Consider the following 24,668-nt stretch of genomic DNA (forward strand, 5'->3'; position numbering starts at 1 on the left):
GTTACCCAACTTAGGCAACCTCAGCTACAATTCTATAACGTAGTTTCTCGGAAGAAAGCCAGTGAATCTACAGGTTAGGATCGCGTCGCGCAAGCGGGGCTTGCCAGGGCGGCGCCAGGCGCGATCCATCCAGCCCGCGGATAAAACAAAGGCTCAAGGGCGCGCAGGGCGATGCTCGGGCGCCGGTGGCGGCCGGGAAGAAGCAGCCATTTCCAAACAAAGGACTTCCTTCTCTGAGGGGCGGCTTGGTAGGAGCCGAGCTCCCTTAGACCCGGCCAGCCTCCATCGAGTCTCCATGCGCACACGCGCGGCTCGCCTCTTTTTTTGGGGGGGGGAAGCGCGCGCTCCGGCACCCGCTCCTGCATCATCCACACAGGCGCGGGCGCGCGGGCGGAGCCACCAGCCCGCGGATTTCTCCGGGAGATCCGGGCGAGCCGGAGACGGCGCGGCAACGCTCTCCTGCCCGAAGCGTGGCCGGGAGAACTCAGAGCGGCCGGCTAAACGTTAAACCTGGGACTCTGGGAGGTTTTCCCTCAGCGGCAGCGGCGGCGACGCTGCGTCGTCATGGGCGGTCAGGCGCATCTCTCCCCGCGCTGCCTTGAAGGCGGAAACGGCGCGGTTTTGCGCTCCGTCGGAGGGGGCGGCGGCGGCGGCGGCGCCTCCTCCTCAGCCTGCCGTTGACTGCGAGGGTTGCAGCCGGACGGGAGAGCCGCTTTCACGAGTGGACGACGGGACGCCCGCCTGACAGGCCGGCCCAAGGTGAGGAGGCGGGCACTCCCCGCAACTTCTCCCGCGGCGATCGGGGCGCGGGCAGAGAGGAAGCGAGCCATACGCTGCGGGGGTGCCGTACCTGGCGCGCCGGGGTTTGGGAATAGGCTGCGCTTTTACGCAGCTTCCCCCGCAGGGCCCCGCGGCGATCCCCAAGCAAAGCAAGCCGGGGAGACTCTGCTGTTTTGCCGGCTTGCTCTTCCCCGGCTCCCATTTAATTCGGATTGATCCTGGGCTTTAGCTGGAAAGGTCTTGCTTACTGGGGAGCGGGGAGATGAGAGGTTGGCGCTTTGCACGAACTGGATCCTCCCGGAGGAACCCTAAGCCTTGGCTCGTCCCTGGTAAATGCATCGTTCGGAATTGCAGCCTGGAAGCCGGGGAGGTGAGAGCGAGCTAGCCAGCCAGGGACGACCGAGGGAGAAATCTCTTCCTTAATCGAGATTGTGGATCCAGATCTCCCCCTTGATTCTGGCTTCCCCACCCCCTTCCACTAATCCATTTCACCGCCTGTACAGTCGGACCGCAGCTGCACTGAGCATGCTCTCACCCGCACTGGGCATTCATCCTCCTCTCCGGTGCGCTGGCTCTTTCTCGCCAAACCCTTCAAATAAGCAGAGAACTTTCCTGTCATTTTCGTTGGGTTGCTTGCATTTTGATTTCTTTTTAGATTTTGCTTTGTGTTAGACTGATGCGTGGTCTGTCGTCGTTATTCCAACTTGCCTCTTCCCTTATGGAAAAAGTACATATTGTCATTGATTTGTCTTAATGTTTTTAATAATTGTTTCGACCCTTCACTCCTCCCCCATCCCAAACCACTAAGCCTTAGACAACCACCACTCCTTGAATCATGGTACTTAGCAATTCTTAAGAAATGCCAGAACATTACTGTAAAACAGCTGTTTTACAATCTCCATCTCTCCTCTCCAATTTGAATTCTGTTACTTTTGCATATCAAAGTAAAAGGTACAATTGAATTTAGGGGAACTAAAGATAGGCTTGGAAGGTAGGTTGGTTTGGTAGAGCCTCACTACTCAAGGTGTAGATGCAGTTGCCCTCCAAATTAAGACCTATTCCTGCTTCTCACAATCCTTACACTCAGATGAAATCCTAATGGTTCATTAACAAACAACATGCAAACATGCCTAATTTCTAAATTTTAGGATAACCTGTCAGTCCCAGCATCTCAGTCTCCAAAAAAAAAAAAAAAAAAAAAAAAAAAAAGATAGATGAAATGGTGTTTGACAAAAATAGGTTACCATCTGGGCAAGCTGATGATTTTATAATTATATAATCATCCTGATATTTACTCAGAAGTAACACTAATTATATATAGGAGATTTTTCCCTCCCAAGAATAAGATTCTAAGCTTCCAATAAGTATCTATATATAAATTTCTGCAAATGGTTGGCTGAAGACGTTCAATTTAGTCTTTACCAACAGCTGGTTAAATCTTTGAGGATTACAGTCTCCTAGAATTTTAAAGAGGAATTCTGGGATTCATCATTGCAGCACAGCTGGATAGAAGAGACCAGACTCAAAAAGGCTGGTAAAACTGATGTTCACTAGTATACATTTGCTGCAATGTAAAGGCATTAGGTTATCTCTGAACCAATGGACAGTTCTAAAATATGCTTATTTTAGGGAACTACTGTTCCCATCTCTGACTGATCCCTGCAGAATTCTCCTTTAAGGATTTCACTTTGGGATTATTTTTCTTGAGAAAGCCTGTCCATAGTACTGTGAGTTAATTGCTGTTTCACATAGAAGAATATAGATATTTACTCCTTAAAGAACTGAAGGAGAAATCCAGAAAGTTCTCTAGCATGGAAAGATTCCCTTTCAACATTACTTTGCTTCCTTTTTTCACCAAGAGCAGGAATAGGTCTAATCTTTCTGATAGCAAACATACTTTGTAGTTTGACTTTTTTCCTCCAATTGTCTTTGGCTTCATATTAACCTTTCATTTGAACTAGCTGTGTGCAGTCTTTCCCAGGGCAAGCTGAACTGTCAGGAGATATATTAATGTACTGTAGGAAATGTTATCTAGATCCAACCTAGTATAAGTACAACATGACCCTAATCAAGATGGCCAGAGAATTTCATTTAGCAACCCTCTGGTTCCTTCTAGCTTCTTACTTACAGCTGGGGACAAAAAATGTTCAAGATGGAAATAGGCCATAATCAAATGCAGGAGATTATTTTCCATTTTCAAGATGGCTAGATAAGCTGAAGGAACTGAGAATCTCATGTATTTTGGGGCGACGTGGGAGAGGAACATATCTCCATCTATCAGGTGTGTTATACTGCAAGCAGAGTGATGTGTCTGCTGTAAGGAGAGTGGCACCTGCCATCTAGCAAACATTTTTATTACTCCTGGAGCCCTCACAGGTAGCATCTTCAAAAATTTAGTTGCTGCTTTTTTAATATGCAAAATAAGAAGCAAAATAGGTACTTTAGGCTTACTGTGCTGGTTTTACATATGAAAAAAAGCAAGCCTCAAAATTGGAAGAAGCCATTTCACCCAACCTCTTGGTGATGTTACTGTCATATTTCCTCTGAGAGGCTGATTTGAGCACACACTATTTTCAGGATCCTCAAAACTATCCCTTTAACACTCCACACTAAATGTTGTGCTTGAAGTGTTTTGAAGCAAAATACTGTAGTTTGCACACACCTAAATACAATATTTCCTGACCATTTTTTTAAGCTGTAGCTCAAGGATCTAGTGAGGATTACTATATCAGTTGTGGGCTGCTAAATTTAATGAGGAGTACAGGTAATCTTTGATTTACAACAGTTCATATAATGATTGAAGTTACAGCGGCACTGAAAAAATTGACTTATGACCATTTTTCACATGACAATTGCAGCATCTCCATGGTCATGTGATCAAAATTCAGATACTTGGCAATTGACTCATATTTATGATGGTTGCAGAGTCCCAGAAGTCATGTGATCACCTTTTGCCACCTTATGGGGAAATCAGGTTCATTTAACAACCGTGTTACTAACTTAACAACTGTTAAGTTAGAGAGTCACTTAACAACTGTGGCAAGAAAGATCGTAAAATGGGGCAAAACTGACTTAACAACTATCTTGCTTAGCAATGGAAATTTTGGCCTTAATTGTGATCGTAGGTTGAGGTCTACCTGTATCATACTAAAGCTAAAGAGCAGGTCTGTGTCAGATTGCAGATAACAATGCTAACATGAGCTGTACTAAAGCCATATTCAGGCTCCCATTGTTCTATTCACATTTTTTTCACTCTGAACAAAAGAATGAGTTCTTGTGTTAAATGCTTAGGCTGCAGTTCTTGCCCTGTTTAATCAGGGGGAGACTCCTTAAAGTCAACAGCCCTGTTCTGAGCATTGAATTACTTTGGATGTAAAACTATTGAGATGGATTTGGGTGCATCAGTCCAGCATCTTGGAAAGAGTCAAAGATCCATCTGGCTATCTTCACCTGCCCCAAATTAGTACATGAGGACATGCAGAGATTTTGATTATGTTGGCGATGGAATGCCTCCAGATGGAGCAATCCTAAGCAGCACAAAATCAAAATACATTGTGCAGCTATTCCAGGGTTTTTTGTTTTTTTTAATGGAATAGAAAAAGATAAGCACTGGGAAAACATGGGAGGATTACAAATGGAAAAATGAACTCATGATCTCCTGTAGAAGGCCAAGTGACTGCACAGCATAAGCATGGCAACCTCATCCTGAGGCACCCAGGGCAGGGAACAGATGGCTCCCTGCCCAGTCCCATAATCTCCTGTGCACTCTTCTGGTCCTGCAGTTTAAGTGCAAAGCTAAACAAGATTCTTTGTAGACAGGACTTCTACAGCACTGATTGCATCATGCAAGTTAGCGGCAAATTAGAAACACAAGTCTATCAAAAAATGACTCACGCTAACCAGGAACTCCATTACCAAAGTAATAATCCAATTTCCCACAAGAGGAGCTATGTAAGAACATTATTTAGAAGAGCATAAATTTAGCAACCCAGAACACCAGAAAAAAGAAACAGATCACCTTATACAACATCTTCCAATAAAATCAATACCTATGCAAGTTTACCAAAAGGTGCCTGACCACTCAACCCAGAACAGCACAACCAATACAAGTTATGAAAAGGATAACACTGTCATACATCAGAAACATCTCAGAAAAAAAAATAACAGCCTATTACTCTGATGGCGAACCTAAGGCACACATGCCACAGGTGGCACGTGGAGCCATCTCTGCGGGCACACAAACCATTGCCCTAGGTCAGCTCCACCGCGCATGCGTGCATACCAGCCAGCTGGTTTTCAGCTGGCCCCGCCCCGCCCCATGCCATCCATCCCCTCCCAGGAGTCTCCAAGTGACCCATTTTGGATGCTAGGTAAGTACAGGGTTTGTGCGGAGGCTCTGGGAAGGTGATAAACGGGTCTCCCGGAAGTCTGGAAATGGGCCGTTTCCAGCCTTCGGAGGGCCTCCAGAAGGCCGGGGAGGGGGAGGCTGTTTTCGCCCTCCTGGAGGCTCAAGGAAAGCCTCCAGAGCCTGGGGAAGGTGAAAAATGGGCCTACTGGAAGTACCGGAAGTCCGAAACGGGCCGTTTCCGGCCTCCAGAGGCTTCAAGGAGGCCTGCTAGGCCCAAAATGGGGTGCGGGGGGGGTCACGTGCACATGTGCAGGAGGGCAGGACCGCATGGGGGGGTCCCACGCACATGTGCAGGGGGTTGTGCAGAGGGTCATTGCATTATGGGTGTGGGCACGTGTACGCGGGCTATCGCACGCACACACTTTTGGCACTCAAAGAAAAAAAGGTTAGCCATCACTGGTGTACTACAATTTCATGGCATCACGAGGGGACAGATAAACACCTGAGGTAGCTTCTTTATTATTAACATCCCTGCATCAGGTTGTCCTTGAGTTACAAAAGTTACAATGGGGGCACTGAAAAAGTGATTTATGACCATTTTTCACACTTATGATCACTGGAAAATCCCCACGGTCACGTGATCAAAATTGAGATGCTTGACAATTGACTCATAGTTATGATGTTGCAGTGTTCTGGGGTCAAGTGATAGATCACCTTTCGTAAATCTTCTGACAAGCAAAGTTAATGGGGAGCCAGATTCACTTAATAACCGTGTTACTAACGTAACAGCTGCAGTGACTCACTTAAAAACTGCGGCAAGAAAGGTTGTAAAATGGGGCAAAAGTCACTTAATAACTATCTCAGCAACAAAAACGTTGGACTCAGTTGTGAATTAAGAAAAAGAAAAACCAACCAGAGCCTTCAAAAAAACATCTTAAGTACATCAGAAGTTCCAGTAGCCTAAAAAAACAAAAAGAAACTATATAGTGTGAGAACTCTTAACAGTCTGTAGACAGATAGGCAGAAGAGCTCATCCATGAACACCAGTGGTGGGTTTCAAAAGTTTTTACTACCGGTTCTGTGGGCGTGGCTTGGTGGGTGTGGCAGGGGAAGGATACTATAAAATCTCCATTCCCTCCCCAATCCAGGGGAAGGTTACTGCAAAATCCCCATTACCTCCCGATCAGCTGGGACTTGAGAGGCAGAGAATAGATGGGGGTGGGGCCAGTCAGGATTTTTACTACCAGTTCTCCGAACTACTCAAAATTTCTGCCACCGGTTCTCCAGAACTGGTCAGAACCTGCTGAAACCCACCTCTGATGAACACCAACTAACAGAGAATTTAGTGTAAACTCATTAATCCTGCAACACATGGACATATCGTTTCAACTGGGAAACTTTGAGCACCTTAGACTTGAGCACCTAAATTCTTAGACTTGAGCACCTAAATCCAAAAATGCTAGGGAATTCTTGGAACCTTGGCATTCAGACAAATCAGCCATCAACAAGCACATAGAGATAAACACATTATTCCAAAGAGACTATAAAAAAGCTACAAAGGAAAGAAAAAGACCAATATACCTCCTTACCAGCAATCAGATACTGTAAGCATGGATTAACACCAGAATTAACACCAGACAAGCAGTAAACAACAGCTTAATCAAAGTGAAAACAACACCCCCACCCACTTTGATTGGCAAGCTAGTGTACATAAACAGAGACAATGGGGTTATTAGTCAACTAACCCCAATTGATCACATAGTAGTAAATTTCTGCGATCTTATTTAAGACCTTATTTCTATTGCCCCATCAGTAACTTTCCTTTGAATTCACCCAAATAAATTCTTTGCTCCTACCTGGAATTGAACTAGTGGATTTTTCCCTTGCAGTGTTATTTTGCAGTTGGACTATTCTTCAGTATAGATCATATGGGTGAAGGCTGCGACTGCTTACTTGTTTCTGATAAGTTTCAAGGTCAAGAGTTCTCTTTCTTACGGTTTTGTGTATGCTTTTTGAAGTATGCTCCTATGCATAACTATAATTAGAAGCAATTCTAAGGAGTAGGCATAGACATTTAACTTGAATTACTGAGGCTAAATCCACAACATTTTAATCTTTTCTCCTTGAAAAAAAAAATTGCTAGGTAGAGAGAGAATTAGATAGAATCCTCATTCAATCCTGATTATCTCCCCACTTCTCATTTTATAGTGGAGAATGCCTGATAAAAATCTCCTAATGTGCATTCCAGTATAGCCAGTGGTGAAATTCAAATTTTTTTACTACTGGTTCTGTGGGCGTGGTGAGGCTTAGTGGGCATGGCAGGAGAAGGATACTGTAAAATCTCCATTCCCTTCCCATTCCAGGGGAAGGCTACTGCAAAATTCCCATTCCCTCCCCACTCCTGGGGAAAGGATATTGTAAAATCTCCATTCCCACCCCACTCTGGGGCCAGCCAGAGGTGGTATTTGCCGGTTCTCTGAACTACTCAAAATTTCCGCTACCGGTTCTCTAGACCCTGCTGGATTTCACCCGAGTATAGCTCAGTAAGAAATCTGTCTCCTCACATTGGTTTAATTTGGTAATATTGCAAAATAACCAAGAGACTAGTATTGCATTCACAAAAGTTTCACCAATTGGCTGGCCAGTAAGAGATTATCACCTGAGTGATATTGAGTTGGTTGGAGAAGAGACCTATTTCGACATCATGTTTGTTAGGCAGAAGAAAGGCACACTTGGAGAAGCTGTGTTATTGTTGTTCCCAATATTGATGGGGCCAAACTATATCTTGGAGCAAGACAGCTGGACTAAACAGTTTTAACTCTGGTCAGTATGGCTGAATGCATTGGATCTAAAACAGAAGTGGGGAACGATGGCTGGCCCCTTTATGACTTGTGGACAGCTCAGGAATTCTGGGAGTTGAAGTCCACAAGTCATAAAAAGGCCATCATTCCCTCTCTGTGATCTAAAACAATCACTAACTGGTTGTCCCGATTCCCATCCTCATCCCCATCCCCATCCTTGGTTCCTTTTAAAAAAGCTGCAGAAGTGGATGACCTTTCTATTGAGTACCATTTTATTTCATGTAAAGTATAGATTTTCTGTCTAGCCAGAGCTACCTAAACTCTTCTATGTTTGAAAAAATTGTGCAATTATGAAGAATCTCAGCAAAAAAAATAATAAATCCCCCTCTGCTTCTCATTATCAGACCTGGTCATTCTGTTGCCTCAGGCCGAATTGTAGAGTTGGAAGGGACAAATTTTCCACCAGTCCTATTTTGGCAACTGGTACACTTCAAGTAATGAAGAGTTTTATTCTGCTTTATTTCACCCTTTGTAATGTGGGAGGAAATACGTTCAGCTTTAGGCTAGTGCTAGTTATCTATTGTTAGCAAACCAGATTGCATATTGGTACTGACCAGTCACAAATGACCCAGCCATCTGGGTTTGGGACACAGCTTGGAATGGGAGAATAATGTAGCTGAGTGTAGATATAGCAAAAGTTGTATTAATTCCAACCTCACAAAAAATCTGATATATTGATATTATTGTGTATAAAAGACTTGATAAGACAACAGTCTGAGTCTGGAGACTTTTAGCCAGACATTGGCTCTGAATTATATATCATAATTACATTGTACTTTCTTTTTTTTCCAAAGAAACAATCTTTAATCTTATTAAAAAAAAAGAAACTGAAAACAATTAAAATACAAACTAAAGATACAAATTAAGAAGGAAAAATGTATTTTATATTTTATAGTTATTGACAGTCACTAGTTTATCAAAGAATTTACCACTATGCTATATAGTAAATAATATAAGACATAGTAAAATATCACAAAATGTCTGATGTAGTAACAAGGGGCGTATCAGGTAAGTACAACGCCCATTTTATTGATAGAAAATATTGCCTTTTTTAAAACAACAGATCACACATTTCTAATAACTTTTCCTTGGTATCTGGAATAATATCATTTTTCCAATTCGTTAATGGTAATTCTTTTTGCTATACTCATGCTTCATACAACCACAATTCCTGATAAACCATCAAATTCCAAAGATTTGATATTTAACTAAATATTATATTAACATTCAATATTTAAAGATTTTTCCATAAATCTATTAATATACTTTAATATACAATGCCAAAAAGATTTTAAATGATCACATGACCATATTGTGTGGGTCAGTAAGCATCAACTTTCTTACATCTTCAGCAGAAATAAAACTTGTTTCCATCCTATTGTTTGGGGAGGCCAATACACTCTACACTTTTTGATAACAACCTTAACCTCAAATCTGTAGGTTCCATTATAACATTTTTAAGGTCCTGAAGCCATTGCTAATGGAACAGTTACAATGTAAACTCATTCTTGATATATTTTAAAAGAAATTATTGTACTTATGCATGTGTGGTCCTCATCAGTGAAATGTGTGGTTGGAAGCTTTTGTTGTTGTTGCTGTGGTTGTAGAGATTGTCAGAGAAAATATATCCTTACTAGCTAAAGTAATTATACTTATTTTACGCACGCTGGGAGTATGCTATGACTAGTGATGGATTATGAGAAAGTTTTAATAGGCACTTTGAGAATAGCTATAATGATATAACCTAAGATGAATTCTGTTATTGAGGCAAAATTGCTCTAAAGTTGAGTTTTTGACAGAAGTTAAACTAACCACCCTTTCCATATTTAGATATTACATTTCACAGAGAAGAAAATCCTTGCTTTGATATAGGATTTTATTTTGTTTTAAAAGAAATCTATTTTTCATTTTATGCTGATTCAGTGAAAATATTTTAGGGCTAATGTAGTCAAATGTACTTTAAACTACCTTGATCTCAGGTAGATACTTAAGCATTTATGTTTGGTATAACCTGTTTAATTCTAGAATGTGTTCCCAATGCTGTAGAGATCTCTTCAAATGAACTTTTAACATAATAGTTGTTTGCATCATTTAACTGAGCCATGGGATATGTGAGTTGTGTAGATTCCAAAATTGAATTAACTGACCAAGGGAATTAACCCAGAGATTAGATTTAGCACCACACAGATCCAGTTTAACCACCCTCTATGACATTCCTGGTGTCTGGTAAACTATTTTATGGAATGTTGACAATTCCCTTTGATATTCTACACAGGATAAGGGCTTTTCTAGCACACACGCACACACAGTGTCATTATGAGACAATGAAAAACATTATAAAAGGGTAAGGAGCATGGCTTCTCTGAAGTGACACTCATTCCAGTTGCATCCTTGTAGAATTTAAAAAAATTCTCTCCAGAGAAAAAAATAAAATAGAAATGGAGAGGAAATTGACAACCTTCTAGCCTACTTTCTACTGGTGGAAGAACTAAAATGTAATCCTCAGATAAGAAATGGTATCCAAGATTTTGTGGGCATGTGTTTTTAACACTGACTTGGAGAATAGTGTGATATATACAAGACTTTTTAAAAATTAGTTACATAATAGTATAAACTAGCCATTTCTATAACAAATTTATCTAATCAGTAAAACCCAAAATTTTTAAAAGTCTTGTGTGTGTGTGTATATACACACACACACACTTTTTTGAAAAAAAATAAACTTGTGTTTGACTAATATTTATATCTGAGATACTTCCAAGTATCCAAATATTGTTGATATTAATTGCAGCAATGTTTTTTCCTGCATAGCAACATTTTAATATTCTTTTAAACATCTTCTAATGTTCTTATTGTTTTCTATTAACTTTTATATTGTTCTAGAGTGATTTGACAATGAGATGGGTGGCAGCTAAATTTAATAAATGAATAAGTTATAAATAAGATAGCAACATAGCAGCAGAATTTAAAAGGTGTTTTTCCCTAGCACTTTCAATTTGAAAGAAAAAAGGTGGACAGATAAATAGATGAGAGATGGGAGGGGGGAGAGAGAGAGAGACAGATAAACTAAAGCCCAATTACAAATAATTAAGATGAAATATATCAGATGAAGTGGCGATTATGTTATAATCTGTATCTCCTGAACTTCCCTTTGGTAATCCCCCAAGCAGCTGGGTGTTAAAAACAATTTTATTTCTGGAAAAAAAGACTTTTGGAGTTGTGTGATAATCAAAAGCATGTTGTCAATAAAAATAATGTCTGAGGCTAACACTTTGCCTCACTTCATTTTGCAGTATGCTAGGGGTATGTATGTATGTATGTATGTATGTATGTATGTATGTATGTATTTATGCATGCATGCATTTGAGAAATCTAATTAAGTCACTTGTGAAGGCTGCCAAGAGAAATTTCATTTGATATATGGGTACCATGAGGGACACTTTGACAAGGTAGGGACAAGTTTGTTTGGTCTTTAGTAATTTTAGTTTTTTGTCTCATTGTATCCCACTTTTATTATTTTTACAAATAATTCAAGGCAGCTAACATATCCACTGCATCTTCCTCTTCCTATTCACAACATTTTCCGTTATGTGCAAATCTATTTTCAAATCTATTTTCAAGGTTTTAAAAGTTAAAAAAGAAACTTACACAATAATGTGAAATATTAAGGGTAATATTGGTAAAAAATAGATGAAAATAAATATTATGGCAAAAAGGAGGTATACAAATTGTAATTTTAGTTGAAAGGACTAAAATTGTTTAAATTTGTTAACAGGCCAAATACTCTGTTCAGCAAAAATACATTGTATGTTTGTGTGTGTGTTTGTGTAAAAAATAAAAAAAAAAAACTTTACAAAAAAAATAATAATAATGTGAAATATTGTGCTACTAAAGGAAAACTGACCTGCATATTTTGCACCATTTCTAAGAAACGTTTGTGAGGAAATTTAAATCATAAAAATAAATTGGTGATTGTAACTGTAAAGTTATTAGGTTACCCTAGTAAAATGGCTTCACAATTGGAAGACTTGAAGGATAAGGTTGAAGTAGAGCCTCTTGGAGAAATCTATCTATGTGGTTAATAAGAATCAGCACTAAGTTGATGTGCAAGTACAAATAATCAAGAAAGTGATTAGAATCAAGTGTTAACTATCACACTTTGAAATATTAAAAACTGTAAACCATCTAAAGAGCTTTTGATCCTTATGGCAAAAATGCCAAGATATGCTGTGTGTTTGGACTACCATTGACAGTTTAGCATCAGCTTTTAAAATATAATTTTAGATAATATCTTAATATCAAAATCATTGCTGTTTTGGAGACAAGATATCTTGCATCACATGATTAGATCATTTTTTTTTGCTAAATAACACAATTAGCTGGAAATTATAAGGTCTGCACCGCAGTATGGAAGAGGAGAATGTTGATGTGGCCACTGCTTAATACTGAACCTGATTTAGGACAAGCTTCTTAACTATTACTTTTTCTCAATGTTTTTTAGAAGGACAGATACTGAAGCTGAAGCTCAAACACTTTGGCCACCTAATGAGGTGAGAAGACTCCTTGGAAAAGACCCTGATGTTGGGAAAGATTTACGGCAAAAGGAGAAGGGGATGATAGAGGAGGACCAGAGGCTGGTGTGCGAGGGGTTGCAAAGAATCAGACTTGACTTAGTGACTGATCAGTGGCAAAAATGTTGGGGTGAACCCTTTCTCAAACTGCTTTTGACAGATTAGTTTTAGCAAGTCAGGTAACTTGACAGTTATGTATGTTGAGTCTTGTAATTTTATGCTGAGATCCAGGACCTGATTTTCATTTCATATACACTGCATAGTGAACATATTTTTCATCTTCATTACATTAAATGGGCTGGATAAATCTTTTGATGTGGGTAAAAATTTAAAATCTGACCCTGGATCATTATTTCCTGCGCTAGATTAATTGTATGGTATTATACCTAGATGGGTTTTCCTAATTAGTGGACAGAAATGTTATACTCTCTCATTCTGGTAAAAAAACAGGATAATGAACTGCCATTTGGGGACTTACATCAGGTCAAAGGAACTCTGGAGAAAAAAAAAATAATGTGTTTAGTTTATGGGATTCAAACCCCACTATTAAAAGGAATACAATTATAATAAAAACTTCCTCTCTGGGAATTACTCCAGACAAAACATGTACTGCAGTACTTGTTTCATTCTGAAAGTAATGATCATTACAACTTTCTTTTTTAATTATATAGGTGGTGAAGATAGCCAATGGCCTCCTAATAAACAGAAGACCTCTTTGAAGCTGAATGAAGTCTTGCAGTCACAACAAAAAGTTCTGAAAAAAATATACAGTATTGCAGCTAATTTATTCCACTGAAACAATTTTGGAATGCCTATATCTGACACCACTGACAGTCAAATATAATCATCATAATAAAAAAGATCAGATTCTCAAACCCTTTGAAGAAGGAATACAAAGGATGCCATCCATCACAAGAAATTCAGGTAATATAAGCAAAAATTCTGTAAAAAAAACTTATCACTTGAGCTGCCATTGATTGACAAGTTTAAGTGACCAAAGACAGCAACCTATGCACATTAGTGAGCAAGCTGTGTTAAAAACAGTGGGATTTAAGTGTGAATAGGCTTTTGTAGGATTAACCTCAAAGTAAATCCTTTTTAAGTAAATAGGCTATTGCAAAGTCTCACTAAATTATTTTTCTATTACATTTGCAACTATTATCATTACATTGGTGAAATACAGGTCTTGTATCTTTAGAACTCTTCCCAAACGAGGAATATTTAATCAGGGTCTTAAAATCATAAGGTTCGAAGGGACCTTGGGTATCTTCTTGCTCACTCCTTTGCCCAGTATAGGAGTCCTCATACTATCTTGAACAAATGATGGTTTAGTCTTTTTTTGAAAACTTCCAGTGATGGAGTACCCATAACATCAGGAGGTAGGCTATTCCACAAGTTATCATAATTGTTCTCACATTCAGAAAATTCCTCCTCAAGTTTGGATCTTTCACTATAAAAGATCCTTGGATCCTTGGATTTTTGCAGTTGAGATCTTTTACTTTAAAGAACCCATTGGTTCTTCTCCTGCCTTCATGTTCTCTAGAGAATAAATCCACAACCTCTTTCCATATATAGAAAAACAGCTATCGTATCTCCCTTTAGCCTTCTCCTCTTTATGCTAAAGGTACAAAGTTCCTTTAACCATTCTTCATAAGGTTTAGCCTCAAAGCACCTTACCATCTTTGTTGCTCTGTTCTGTACTCTTTCCAGTTCCTCAGTGTCTTTACTGTATTGTAGAGGACGGAACTGGATGCAGTATTCTAGATGTGGTGTGACCAAGGCAACACAGAGTGATGCTATCAGTTCCTATTATCTTGACATTATAGATGCAGTCAAAAACTGCACTGGCTTTTCTGGCACCTGTGGTACTTTGCTAACTGACGCATAATCTGTTGTCTACCAAGATACCCAAATTTTTGTCTCAAGTACTAATGCTAGGGCAGGTGGCATTTAACATTTGCATGTGCCTGCCTAAATGCAGACCCCTAACATTTCTCATCAATCAACATTTTTCTGGATAGGACCCAAAATTCAAGTCTATCAAGATATTTTTGAATCTTGACCTGTCTTTTGGAGTATCAGCATCCTTCTCCCCAGCTCTGTGGCATCAACAGATTTTATCAATATCCCTTCTAGTCTATCATCTAGATCAGGGGTGTCAAACTCACGGCCCACGGGCTGGATGCGTCATGTGCTGCCTCCGCCCCTGCCTGGTTTAACAAAGGGGGGGAAAAGTCCCAATACGTCATGTGATGACATGAGTTTAACACCCCTGATCTAGATCATTTGTGAAGATGTTGAAAATTATTGGGTCCAGGACTGAAGTTGAAGTACTCCACTGCATTCTTTCCGCCATGTAACATAGATCCTGTCTCACTAAGTTGCAATTATACCTACAATATCACATATGCCATCCTATACTAGGATTAAGTTCTTCCTGTTTTTTGCCCGTATTCTGTGCATTGTATAAGCACCTGAGTCTTTTAATGTTGTCCTCCTTAAATTAATGTCCTCCTTAAAGCTATCCAGAGGAGCCTGGATAGTTCAACAGACAGAGCTCTGTAATTTAACACCAGCTGTCTGCAATTAAAGTAAGATCGAATCCCGCCAGGCTCAAGGTTGACTCAGCCTTCCATCCTTTCTAAGGTAGGTAAATTGAGGACCCAGTTTGTGGGGGCAATAAGCTGACTTTGTATAAATTGCACTGTAAGCCGCCCTGAGTCTCGGGAAAAGGGCGGCATATAAATCAAATTAAAAAAAAAAAAATTCCTCTGCAGCATCTCCTGGTGTATTCTTGAGTACCACTTTCTTTCTTTCCTTTTACCTTTTCCTTGTTGTAAAGTTTACTGCTTTTGGTCTTCTGTTTTGGGCGGGGGGGGAGGCAATTAATTTTCCCAAGAGTCCACATGAGAAACTGGGACTGTTGTGGAGGACCACTGCCATCCCTCGCCACCCCCTGCGCTGCTCTGCCCTGATGTTACCAAGCTTGTAGACCAAACAGGGACAGTTGAAGAGTCGGATGTGGCCGGTAGGCCATAAAATATCCAGGTCTGGTTTTGGATGTGGTTTTAAGTAATGGCCATCCTCTCCCTCTGTATTTAATTAAAGACCTCCAGATGACTTTATCAAGATGTCTTGCAAAGCCATTCTTCCAAGACTTTTATGAAATGTAGCCCATCTGTTGCCAGAAGCCCTTTTTGTCCACATATCCAATATTCATTAATAATAGAAAAAATCTAAATTGCAAGTAGATAAATTGCTAAATTAATTACAGTGATAAATCATTTGGTACTGTAACAGGTTATTTATATGTATGGACTAGATTTCTCTAATAAGACTGTTGCAAACTATAAAAATGTTAAAAGACATCTAAGTTAGTCTCACTTAATGGATATTTCAATTATACATCAGCTTTGGAAAGCTATTGGACACCATAAATCCACTTCTCTTTCCATTCATGTTTGAATAGAGAGGTATTAGTGAGAGGATGATACCAGGTTGACAGGTCTTCAGTATTATAACATTGCATAGCAAGTTACCATAGAGTTGAAAATCTGTATATGATTTGATGCCAAATTTGAAGCTTTGATGATGTTTGGCTTTTTGGAAAACAGTTACATAATTGTTTTTCTGCAAACTCAACCTCTGTTTAATGTTCAAAAATTACTGTGATTGGTTTTTGGAAATTTTTTAAAAGTTGCTGTTAGCTCCCTTTCTCTCCACATTTATGAAAAGGAGTTAGGATCTCCTTTTTCTAAATCATTTGAACTACACTGATTGTTTTTAGTTTAGTTAAATTTAGATTTACCAGTAACCATTTTAAATTATTACTCTTGTTATTTAACTTTAAGCAGTTCACGGATGGAACGGTAGAGAATGAATTGAAATAATAAATACGATTACAATACCATGCTAAAAAGGCCGTACACATATTGCTGATTTGGCTTAGTGTTGAAGCACACACTCGTAGCACCCTTTCATTCACCAAGCTATCACATAGAATTTGCTTCTGATTTTGTGCAAATAGCTCTGGAAAGTAAATAATTAGGATTATCAATGCCAATCTGATCAATTTTTTGAGTTTTGTTTAAACCCCATATCTACAAAGGATGGATTTGGCATTTCCTGAAGCAATCCTTCCTTGTTTTTAAAATATAGATTTGCCACCAAAACTTAATAGAGCTTAGCCAAGCCTTTGTTGTCAAAGGGCATTGCCCAGGTTTCAAGAGAATAATAGAATTTGTCCCACAATTTAGAACAGTTAAAAGAGGTCTTAAAAGATTTTTACGAGCAGTTGTGCTGCTTTGTTACCAGTAAATGTGATCCATTATTGCAGGAAAAATCTTCCTTTGGAGTAAAAATATTGAAGCAAGGCTGTTGTAATAGATTTTGATTTCAGAAGTTGCCTTGCAATGATGTTGGCAGGTTACAGCATGGCAAATGCAATGCCAAATAACTAAAATTCTCTACTTTTTTTTTTTTGTTATACAATTTTGAAATTTCCAGATGTATTTTTAAACTTTTGTTTTTCAAACCCCAAAATTTTATGGTCTTTAGATCATTGATATGCTAAGTACTGTGTAGTAGAGGCCAGGATTCCACCTTCTCTCACTCCTTTATTCGTTTTAATATTTTTGCAAAACAGGATTTGAAAAAAAATTGATGAACAGATGTGAACCAAAAAGGGCAAGGTATATGAATTTAGCTGCCTAGGGTCCAAGTATATTTATAATTGGCAAACTACTCCCATTTTTTCCCCCTAATGATCAAGCTTTTAACCCTTTATGTAGGCTTGCAATACAGTAAAGCCAATGCCTGATAAAATATAGAGGCCAGTACAAACCTCAACTGGTTCATCACTGATCAAACAAAAAAGCATGACAATTAACCTTTTTTGAATAAATTATTTAAAACTTCATAAGCATATAATATTCAACAAAGCTTGAAGATTACCCAGATTTGCATGATTTCTAGAGGTCATTGTTATATCATTTCTGTAGGATGGTGGTGTCCAAACGTGGCAACTTTAAGACTTGTGGACTTCAACTCCCAGAATTCCCTTAGCCAGCTCAGCTGGGGAATTATGGGAATTGAAGTCCACAAGTCTTATTTAAAGTTGACAAATTCGGAGACCATTACTTAGGGCAGTGTTTCCCAAACTTGGCCCTTTGAAGATGTATGGACTTCAACTCCCAGAATTCCTCAACCAGGCATACTGGTTGGGGAATTCTGGGAATTGAAGTCCATGCATCTTAAAATAGCCAAGTTTGGGAAACACTGCTCTAGGGGCAGAATTAAATTTAGCACATCATGACATGTCTGGTGCTTACTATGGAGATGTAATCATGGGCAAAGAGTTGGATTAAGGCCAAATGTTTGTTTAGCAGAAAGTGATTTTTTTTTTCTTCCTCTTTTGTTTTGGATACCTGAGCAAATACATGGATAAAAATGAAAAGGGGAAAGAAAATATAAAAAAATCAGGAGGGGAAAGGGAGGGGGCGGGGAGAGAGAGGCAGGCCCAGCACCGTTCAGGCCCGCCTTTCTTGGCCCGGAGAGACTCGCCTGAACTTTAATCTCGACGCTGCCACCCAGGGAAGCCCCGCCTGGTCAAACAGCGGCACCGGGCAGCCCGAAGAGTTGGCTGCCCTTGACAGTTCAAAAGTTCAGCGGGGAGCGACGGGGCGAACCTACCCCTCGCCTCCCGATCGCTCCGTCAGGCGGGGAACTAGAGTGCAAAGGGCAGGAGCGCAGCTGTCCTGAGCCGCGGGGCGGCGGCGGGAGGGCCGATGGATCGCTCAGCCCTGTCTTGTGTTCTCTCCCCAGGTGAGAACGGGAGCGTCGGCGAGGTGAAGAAGCGCTGCGGGGAGACGGAGCAGCCGCAGGCGGGAGAGGTCGCGGAAGGCGGCGGCGAGAGGTCCCCGGCGATGGAGCCGATCGTGTCGCCCGAGGAAGGGCCGAACGCCCAGCTTCCCTTGCAGGCGCCCTGCAGCTTCAGCTCAGCGCTCTGCTTCAGCTCGTCCGGCGACGGCAGCGGCGGCGGCGGCGATGATGACCAGGCTCCGCATCCGGAGCTCGACGCCGCCTCTCCTTCCTCCTCCTCGTCCGGCAGCTGCAGCAGCAGCAGCAGCCGCGTGGTGAAGCACCAGTGGGACATTAACAACGCGGCGCCCGAGTCGGAGGAAGAGGAGGAGGGCGGGGGCAGCAGCAGCAGCAGCCGCGGCAAACCCTCGCCGGTCTCCGTGGGCAGCCCCGATCCGATCGGCGAGTCGCCCCTTCAGCCTTTCCCTTCGCAGGCGCCGGCCGAAGAGCCGGATTTGGTGATCGAAGTATCCGGGCGGCGGATCCGGGCGCACAAAGCGGTGCTGGCGGCCAAGAGCGACTATTTCCGCGCCCGCTCCTCGCGGGACATCCTGCGCCTCAAAGGGGTGAGCTACGGGGCGCTGCGCCTGCTGCTGGAGTACGTCTACACGGCGCGCATGGGCGAGGTGCGGCACGACAACCTGGCCGAGGTGGTGAGCGGCGCCCGCGTGCTCCAGATGCCCTGCGCCCTGCACTGCGCCGCCGAGGCCATGCGGGCCCAGCTCAGCCTCGACAACTGCTACCAGCTGCTCTGCCTGGCCAAGAAGCAGCGGCTGGCCGAGCTGCGCGAAGCCGCCTTCCGCTTCATGAGCGACCACTACCTGCAGGTGCTGCGCGAGCCCGCCGTCTACGGCCGCCTGAGCGGAGCCGAGCGGGACCTCATCCTGCGGCGCCGCCTGGAGGCCGGCAAGGCCTGCCTGCTGGTGGCCGAGGTGAGCGACGCCTTCGAGCGGCTCGGCGCCGGCAGCCGGCCTCAGAGCCGCGAGAGCAGCCGCCCGCAGAGCCCGTCCTCGGTGGTGTCCTTGGAGGACGGTGGCGCCCTGCTCTACAGCTACCAGGAGGCGGACCAGGAGTGGAGCGTCCTCACCCGACTGCCCGAGGAGGCCAACGCCAAGGGATGCGCCATGTGCGTCCTCTACAACTATCTTTTCTTAGCGGGCGGGATCTCCACCGGGCCTGGCGACCAGCGGCCCAAGCTGTCGGACAAGGTGTTTTGCTACAACCCCTTAACTGATACCTGGAGCCAGGTCAAGCCCATGGGGCAGGCACGCTCTCAGCTGAAGCTCCTGGCTCTGGATGGGTATCTCTACGCGGTGGGTGGGGAATGCCTCTTCACGGTGGAGAAATACGACCCCCGGTCGGACCGGTGGAGCCCTGTGGCCCCCCTGCCCAAGGGGGCTTTTGCTGTGGCTCATGAGGCGACCACCTGCAACGGGGAGATCTACGTGTCTGGAGGCTCCCTCTTCTACCGGCTGCTCAAGTACGACCCCAAGCGGGACGAGTGGCAGGAGTGTCCTTACAACAGCAGCCGGCGCCGCTCGGCTGACATGGTGGCCTACAAGAGCTTCATTTACCGCTTCGATGTGAGCAGCAGCCGTGGGGAACAAGGGCAGAGCGTCGGCGTGGAAGTCTTCCAGTATAATACGGTGGCCAAGCACTGGCGTCAGTGTGCTTCCTTTCGCCCTGCTGGCAGCCCGGTCCAACCTTTTCGCTGTGCTGCATTGGGCAGCACCATCTATTGTGTCAACCGGACTGGGATGTTGAGCTTCAATTTGGCTCAGAATGGCGAGGTGGAAGCGAACGGGGGACCTAAAGGCACCTTTGATACAGAACTGCTCAAAACTCCCTTCGATGCTAAAGGTCTCCTCCTCCCATTTGTGCTTATCCTCCCAGAGAAGGAGAAAATTGGGGAGCCAGAGAGTCCTCTGTCATTGTGAGAGATGACCTGGTGTTCGGGTCGCTGCTTAGCATGCAGTTTGTCCCTTTTATCTGTGACGTCAACAACGTAGAGCTTTTACTGAAGCATGAATAAGGGCTGGCACAAGCTCTTCAGTCTTGGGTGGTGATGATGGTTGGGCTCCAAAGGCAATAGAAGTAGCAGAAGATAATCCGAGGTGGAAAGGCAGCAGTATGTAACAACTCCTTCGAGGGTATAGAAGCAAAGAGGAGATCATTGTCAGAAATGGCTTTAGTTCATGCATGTACACACCATCGTGGGGGATTATTGTGTTCCACCTAAAAGTGTTGGCTAGCTGTTCAGAGGCTTCCTTACTGCACTTCATGTAGGAAAGAATTCATCTCTTGGCACTCATGTAAACCAGCCAGTGAAAAGCTGCTAGAACAGATTTAATTGTTGTATCGTATCTGCGTCCCTTTCCAATCTAGAAGTATGTTGGATCTGTGTAAAAACCAGGAAAAACCCATTTTAATTTCAGCTATGGCAGTGTTCTCTTTGTACATAGACATCTTTGAAAGGAGATTCTTCTAGGCAACTTTTGCTTGATCTTCTTGCTCTTGGATGCAAGAAAGGAGCCATAGGAGAACTAGGAGCATGTAAGGTGGGAAGGGATCCTAGTTTTAATAGGCAAAAAAAAGTTCTTGTATGAAAAAGCAATAGGCGATCATCCACCTCATCATCTTTTCTTGTTTGCATTTTTAAGTTTAATGGAATCTTTATTGAAGACATGGCATTGTGCAACAATTGTGGGTGATTTGACAGAAGCATGACTTAAGGTTTGAAACAAGTAACATTTCTCCCATTTGTATATGTTGGAAAAAGAAGGAAAGTAAAAAAAAAAAAAGCACCAATATATCTAATTCAGTTCTGGGTTTGCTTTTTTTTTTTAATGTACAACTTTTTTTAGACAAGATCAGAAATATATATAATCAGTTTTAGTCTTAACATGCATTTGTGTTTTTTAAACATAGTTTTGCACTGTAATTTGCATATTCAAATCTTTACAACTTGTCAGGAAAGAACGTATCGACAAAATTTCAATAAGGGAAACTTTTGTTTGCGTAAGATTACTATCTTCTGCAGATCAATACCCATCAAGGTAAACCAACTGTGGCTTACTTGAAATGTATTGAAAGACTTCACTTTTTTGTCCAGAATCTTTTAAGAGGAATTTATTCTTCTGTTACTCAAATAAGAAAATGGATAGTTTTTAAGCCAACTGATTTCCATTTTGCACTGGTAGTGTGCTGGATTGTAAATGAGACTGGTTTTATTTTAGTTAATAATTTACTTGTCAAGTTCATTATATATAGAGGTCATATCCCTTTTCTTCTTAAATCCTTTGTTGAGTCATTGCTTACTAAGCCTGTTGAAAGGAAAGCATCAGCTTTCATACATGTAGATATCTGGAACAGAAATATTTTCAATTAATTTATCTTTATTTAATTCTATCAGCTGCCCTCCAAAATGCTGCCTACAATGATTTTTTCAAATTATCAGTAGCATAGCTGACACTTCATATCCAATCATTGGATTGGCATGTCATGCTGAGCCACAAGTTGACTAATCATGATGAGTTGACTTAAGTAAAGCATGGGTTGGTTCACAGATCACACTAAGATTGTGCAGATTGTAATGGTTAGGTTTAATATCGTGATAAGCCAGAACCAAGCAATTCATGTCATAAGTTAGTACATTCTGTTTTTATTTTTTTATAATAAAAGGAAAAACATAACGCAAACATAAAATTATATAAATGCACACATGCATAAGGAAATAACTTAGTTATTAAATTGAACTTTGATCACACAGAGAAGTATTAAATCTGACTTTTATGTCAATACAGGTAGTCCTCGACTTATGAGCACAATTGAACCCAACATTTCTGTTGCTAAGCAAGACAGTTAAGTGAATTTTGCCCCTTTTTACAACCTTTCTTACCTCAGTTGTTAAGTGAATCACTGCAGTAGTTAAGTTAGGAACATGGTTGTTAAGTAAATCAGGCTTCCCCATTGACTTTGCTTGTTAGAAGGTCTCAAAAGATGGATCACTTGATCCCGGGACACTGCGGCCATCATAAATACATTCCAATGACCACTTAACAGGTGTAAGTGCGAAAAATGTTCAGAAGTAACTTGTTCAGTGCCATTGTAACTTTGAAGGGTCACTGAACAAATTGATGTAATTCGAGGACCACCTGTATAGGACAAGTTCAAATAAATGTGCTTCTTCAATCCAGGTTTAAAACTGGCTTGACAGTGTCTTTCCACAGGAAGAAAACCATTTATTTTTGCAGAAGTCCATGTAGTTTTTCATACATTGTTGAATCCCATATTTTAGATAATTGGTTAAACATTATCCTTTGAAATCTTACTTTTCTTTCTAATGCTCTATTAAAATATTTATTAATAGCAAGCCAGAAAGGGACCAGTATGTAGCAGGCCCATTAAACATGTGCCGGTATTTCTTCCACGGTTTTAAGACCCAACCTACCGAAGATGAAATCCAGCTGTTTCCTAACATGACTGAGTATGTCTTCAACCAGGGCTGATTTTGAAAGTCCCGTCTGGTTCATAAGCAGCTCTGAGCTTGGAGGAAGAATCTTGCTGGCCTGGGAGCAAAAAAATACCCCACTTACAAGGAAGTAATAATATATATTGCATTATTGCAATACAATCTCTGCTCCTTAGATATTTTGTAAGTGCTGTTACATACAAGCATGAAAAGGCAGAGCTTGCCTTGTGATGCCATTAACCATGGACCACTCTGTTGGGATAATTGTGATTAGGAATCCCTGTGCATTCTCCCATCTATAGTATTAATAAGGAATTTTGTGGACTTCATTGTATAGGTGCTTGCCAACAAACTTGTGTTTCCAAAAGAGTCTTACAGAAACTAATTAATCCCTTTTTTTAAAAAGTGAAAAAATCAGTTCCTAAATCTGTTTTTTATTCTATCTTCCTTGAGATAGGATAAAAAACAAACAAACAAACACAGATGTAAGAACTTCATATCTCTTTTTATCTTTATCCAGGTGCAGTTTGGCTAGAAGCAGACTGAGGCGCTCAGCTCTAGAGGGTGGTTTTGAACCAATATTCTTTCCTCTCAGCTCATGCTAAATATTCAAACATACTCATTTTAAATCTTTCAGTATTAACTCTGCTATTCAGCTCTTAAGCCCTCAAATAACAGCTTGCTAAAAGGTTGAATTTATTTCAGCCATAGGCTTTTCTACAAAACTGACTGTTTTATATAGCATGCTCTAACCAGTGATGAAATCCAAATTTTTTTACTACCGGTTCTGTGGGTTTGGTGGGCATGGCTTGGTGGGCGTGGCAGGGGAAGGATACTGCAAAATCTCCATTCCCATCCCACTCCAGGGGAAGGATACTGCAAAATCCCTTCCCACTCCTGGGGGAAGGATATTGCAAAATCTCCATTCCTACCCCACTTGGAGGCCAGTCAGAGTGGTATTTGCTGGTTCTCCGAACTACTCAAAATTTCCGCTACCGGTTTTCCAGAACCTGTTAGAACCTGCTGGATTTCACCCCTGATGCTAACTGAAAAAAATGATTTTAGGGTTGGAGTGTTGCACTTGCAGTAGTGACATATGGAATTATTATTATTATTATTTTGGTATTCTTCGTCTTCTAGTCCCTGGGACGTTCACCAACAGGCCTGCAGTGCAATGGAACATTAGAGGTGTGAGAAATTTGTCGACACTTCTCACATTCTTATTTTGCAGTCCCCAAGCTGAAGGGTGGATGGAGGTTTTATACAGGTAGTCTTCAACATACAACAGTTCATTTAGTGACCATTCAAAGTTATAACTGAAAAAAGTGACATGACCATTTTTCACACGTATGACCATTTCGGTATCCCCATGGTCACATGATTTACATTTGGAAGCTTGCCAACTGGTTCATATTTATGATGGTTGCAGTGTCCCGGGGTCATGTGATCCCCTTTTGCGACCTTCTGACAAGCAAACTCAATGTGGGAAGCCAGATTCACTTAACAACCGTGTTACTAATTTAACAACTGCAGTGATTCACTTAATTAAATGATTCACTTAATAAATGTGGGAAGAAAGTCGTAAAATGGGGTAAAACTCACTTAACAAACTTCTCACATAGCAACATCAATTCTGTGCTCAATTGTCGTAAATTGAGGGCTACCTATAGAAGGAAAGAAAGAACTGGGAGATAGGATGGGAATCTTACCCTACTTTCAGCATATGAAGATGGAGGGAAAAAACCTACAGTGCATGAAAAATGTTAGGTCTAAGATCT

General features: G+C 41.5%; 1 protein-coding gene across 3 annotated transcripts; it reads left to right on the plus strand.

The window, feature by feature from the left end:
• Positions 1-131: 131 nt before the first annotated feature.
• On the plus strand, positions 132-21,236 carry KBTBD11 (kelch repeat and BTB domain containing 11). Of its 3 annotated transcripts, none has more exons than XM_034436757.3 (4): positions 132-759; positions 12,491-12,539; positions 13,232-13,484; positions 18,384-21,236. In XM_034436757.3, the coding sequence occupies exons 3-4, from the start codon at positions 13,460-13,462 to the stop codon at positions 20,354-20,356; spliced, it is 1,998 nt and encodes a 665-aa protein (XP_034292648.2). In that variant the 5' UTR covers positions 132-759; positions 12,491-12,539; positions 13,232-13,459; the 3' UTR covers positions 20,357-21,236. The 3 variants fall into 3 exon arrangements, with proteins under 3 accessions (XP_034292648.2, XP_087738571.1, XP_087738572.1); XM_087882445.1 differs by having other exon boundaries at positions 660-759; positions 12,494-12,539; XM_087882446.1 differs by lacking the exon at positions 132-759 and adding an exon at positions 1,066-1,150.
• Positions 21,237-24,668: the final 3,432 nt, after the last annotated feature.

The sequence above is a fragment of the Pantherophis guttatus genome, chromosome 1 (genome assembly GCF_059756535.1).
Source record: "Pantherophis guttatus breed Tessera chromosome 1, ASM5975653v1, whole genome shotgun sequence".
Taxonomy (NCBI): Eukaryota; Metazoa; Chordata; class Lepidosauria; order Squamata; family Colubridae; genus Pantherophis; species Pantherophis guttatus.

What these genes read in the sequence shown, in the direction of transcription:
- KBTBD11 (XM_034436757.3), top strand. Translation starts at nt 13,460, where the DNA reads ATGCCATCCATCACAAGAAATTCAG. An exon ending in ATCCATCACAAGAAATTCAG is followed by an intron (nt 13,485 to 18,383) that starts GTAATATAAGCA and finishes TTCTCTCCCCAG; the next exon opens with GTGAGAACGGGAGCGTCGGC.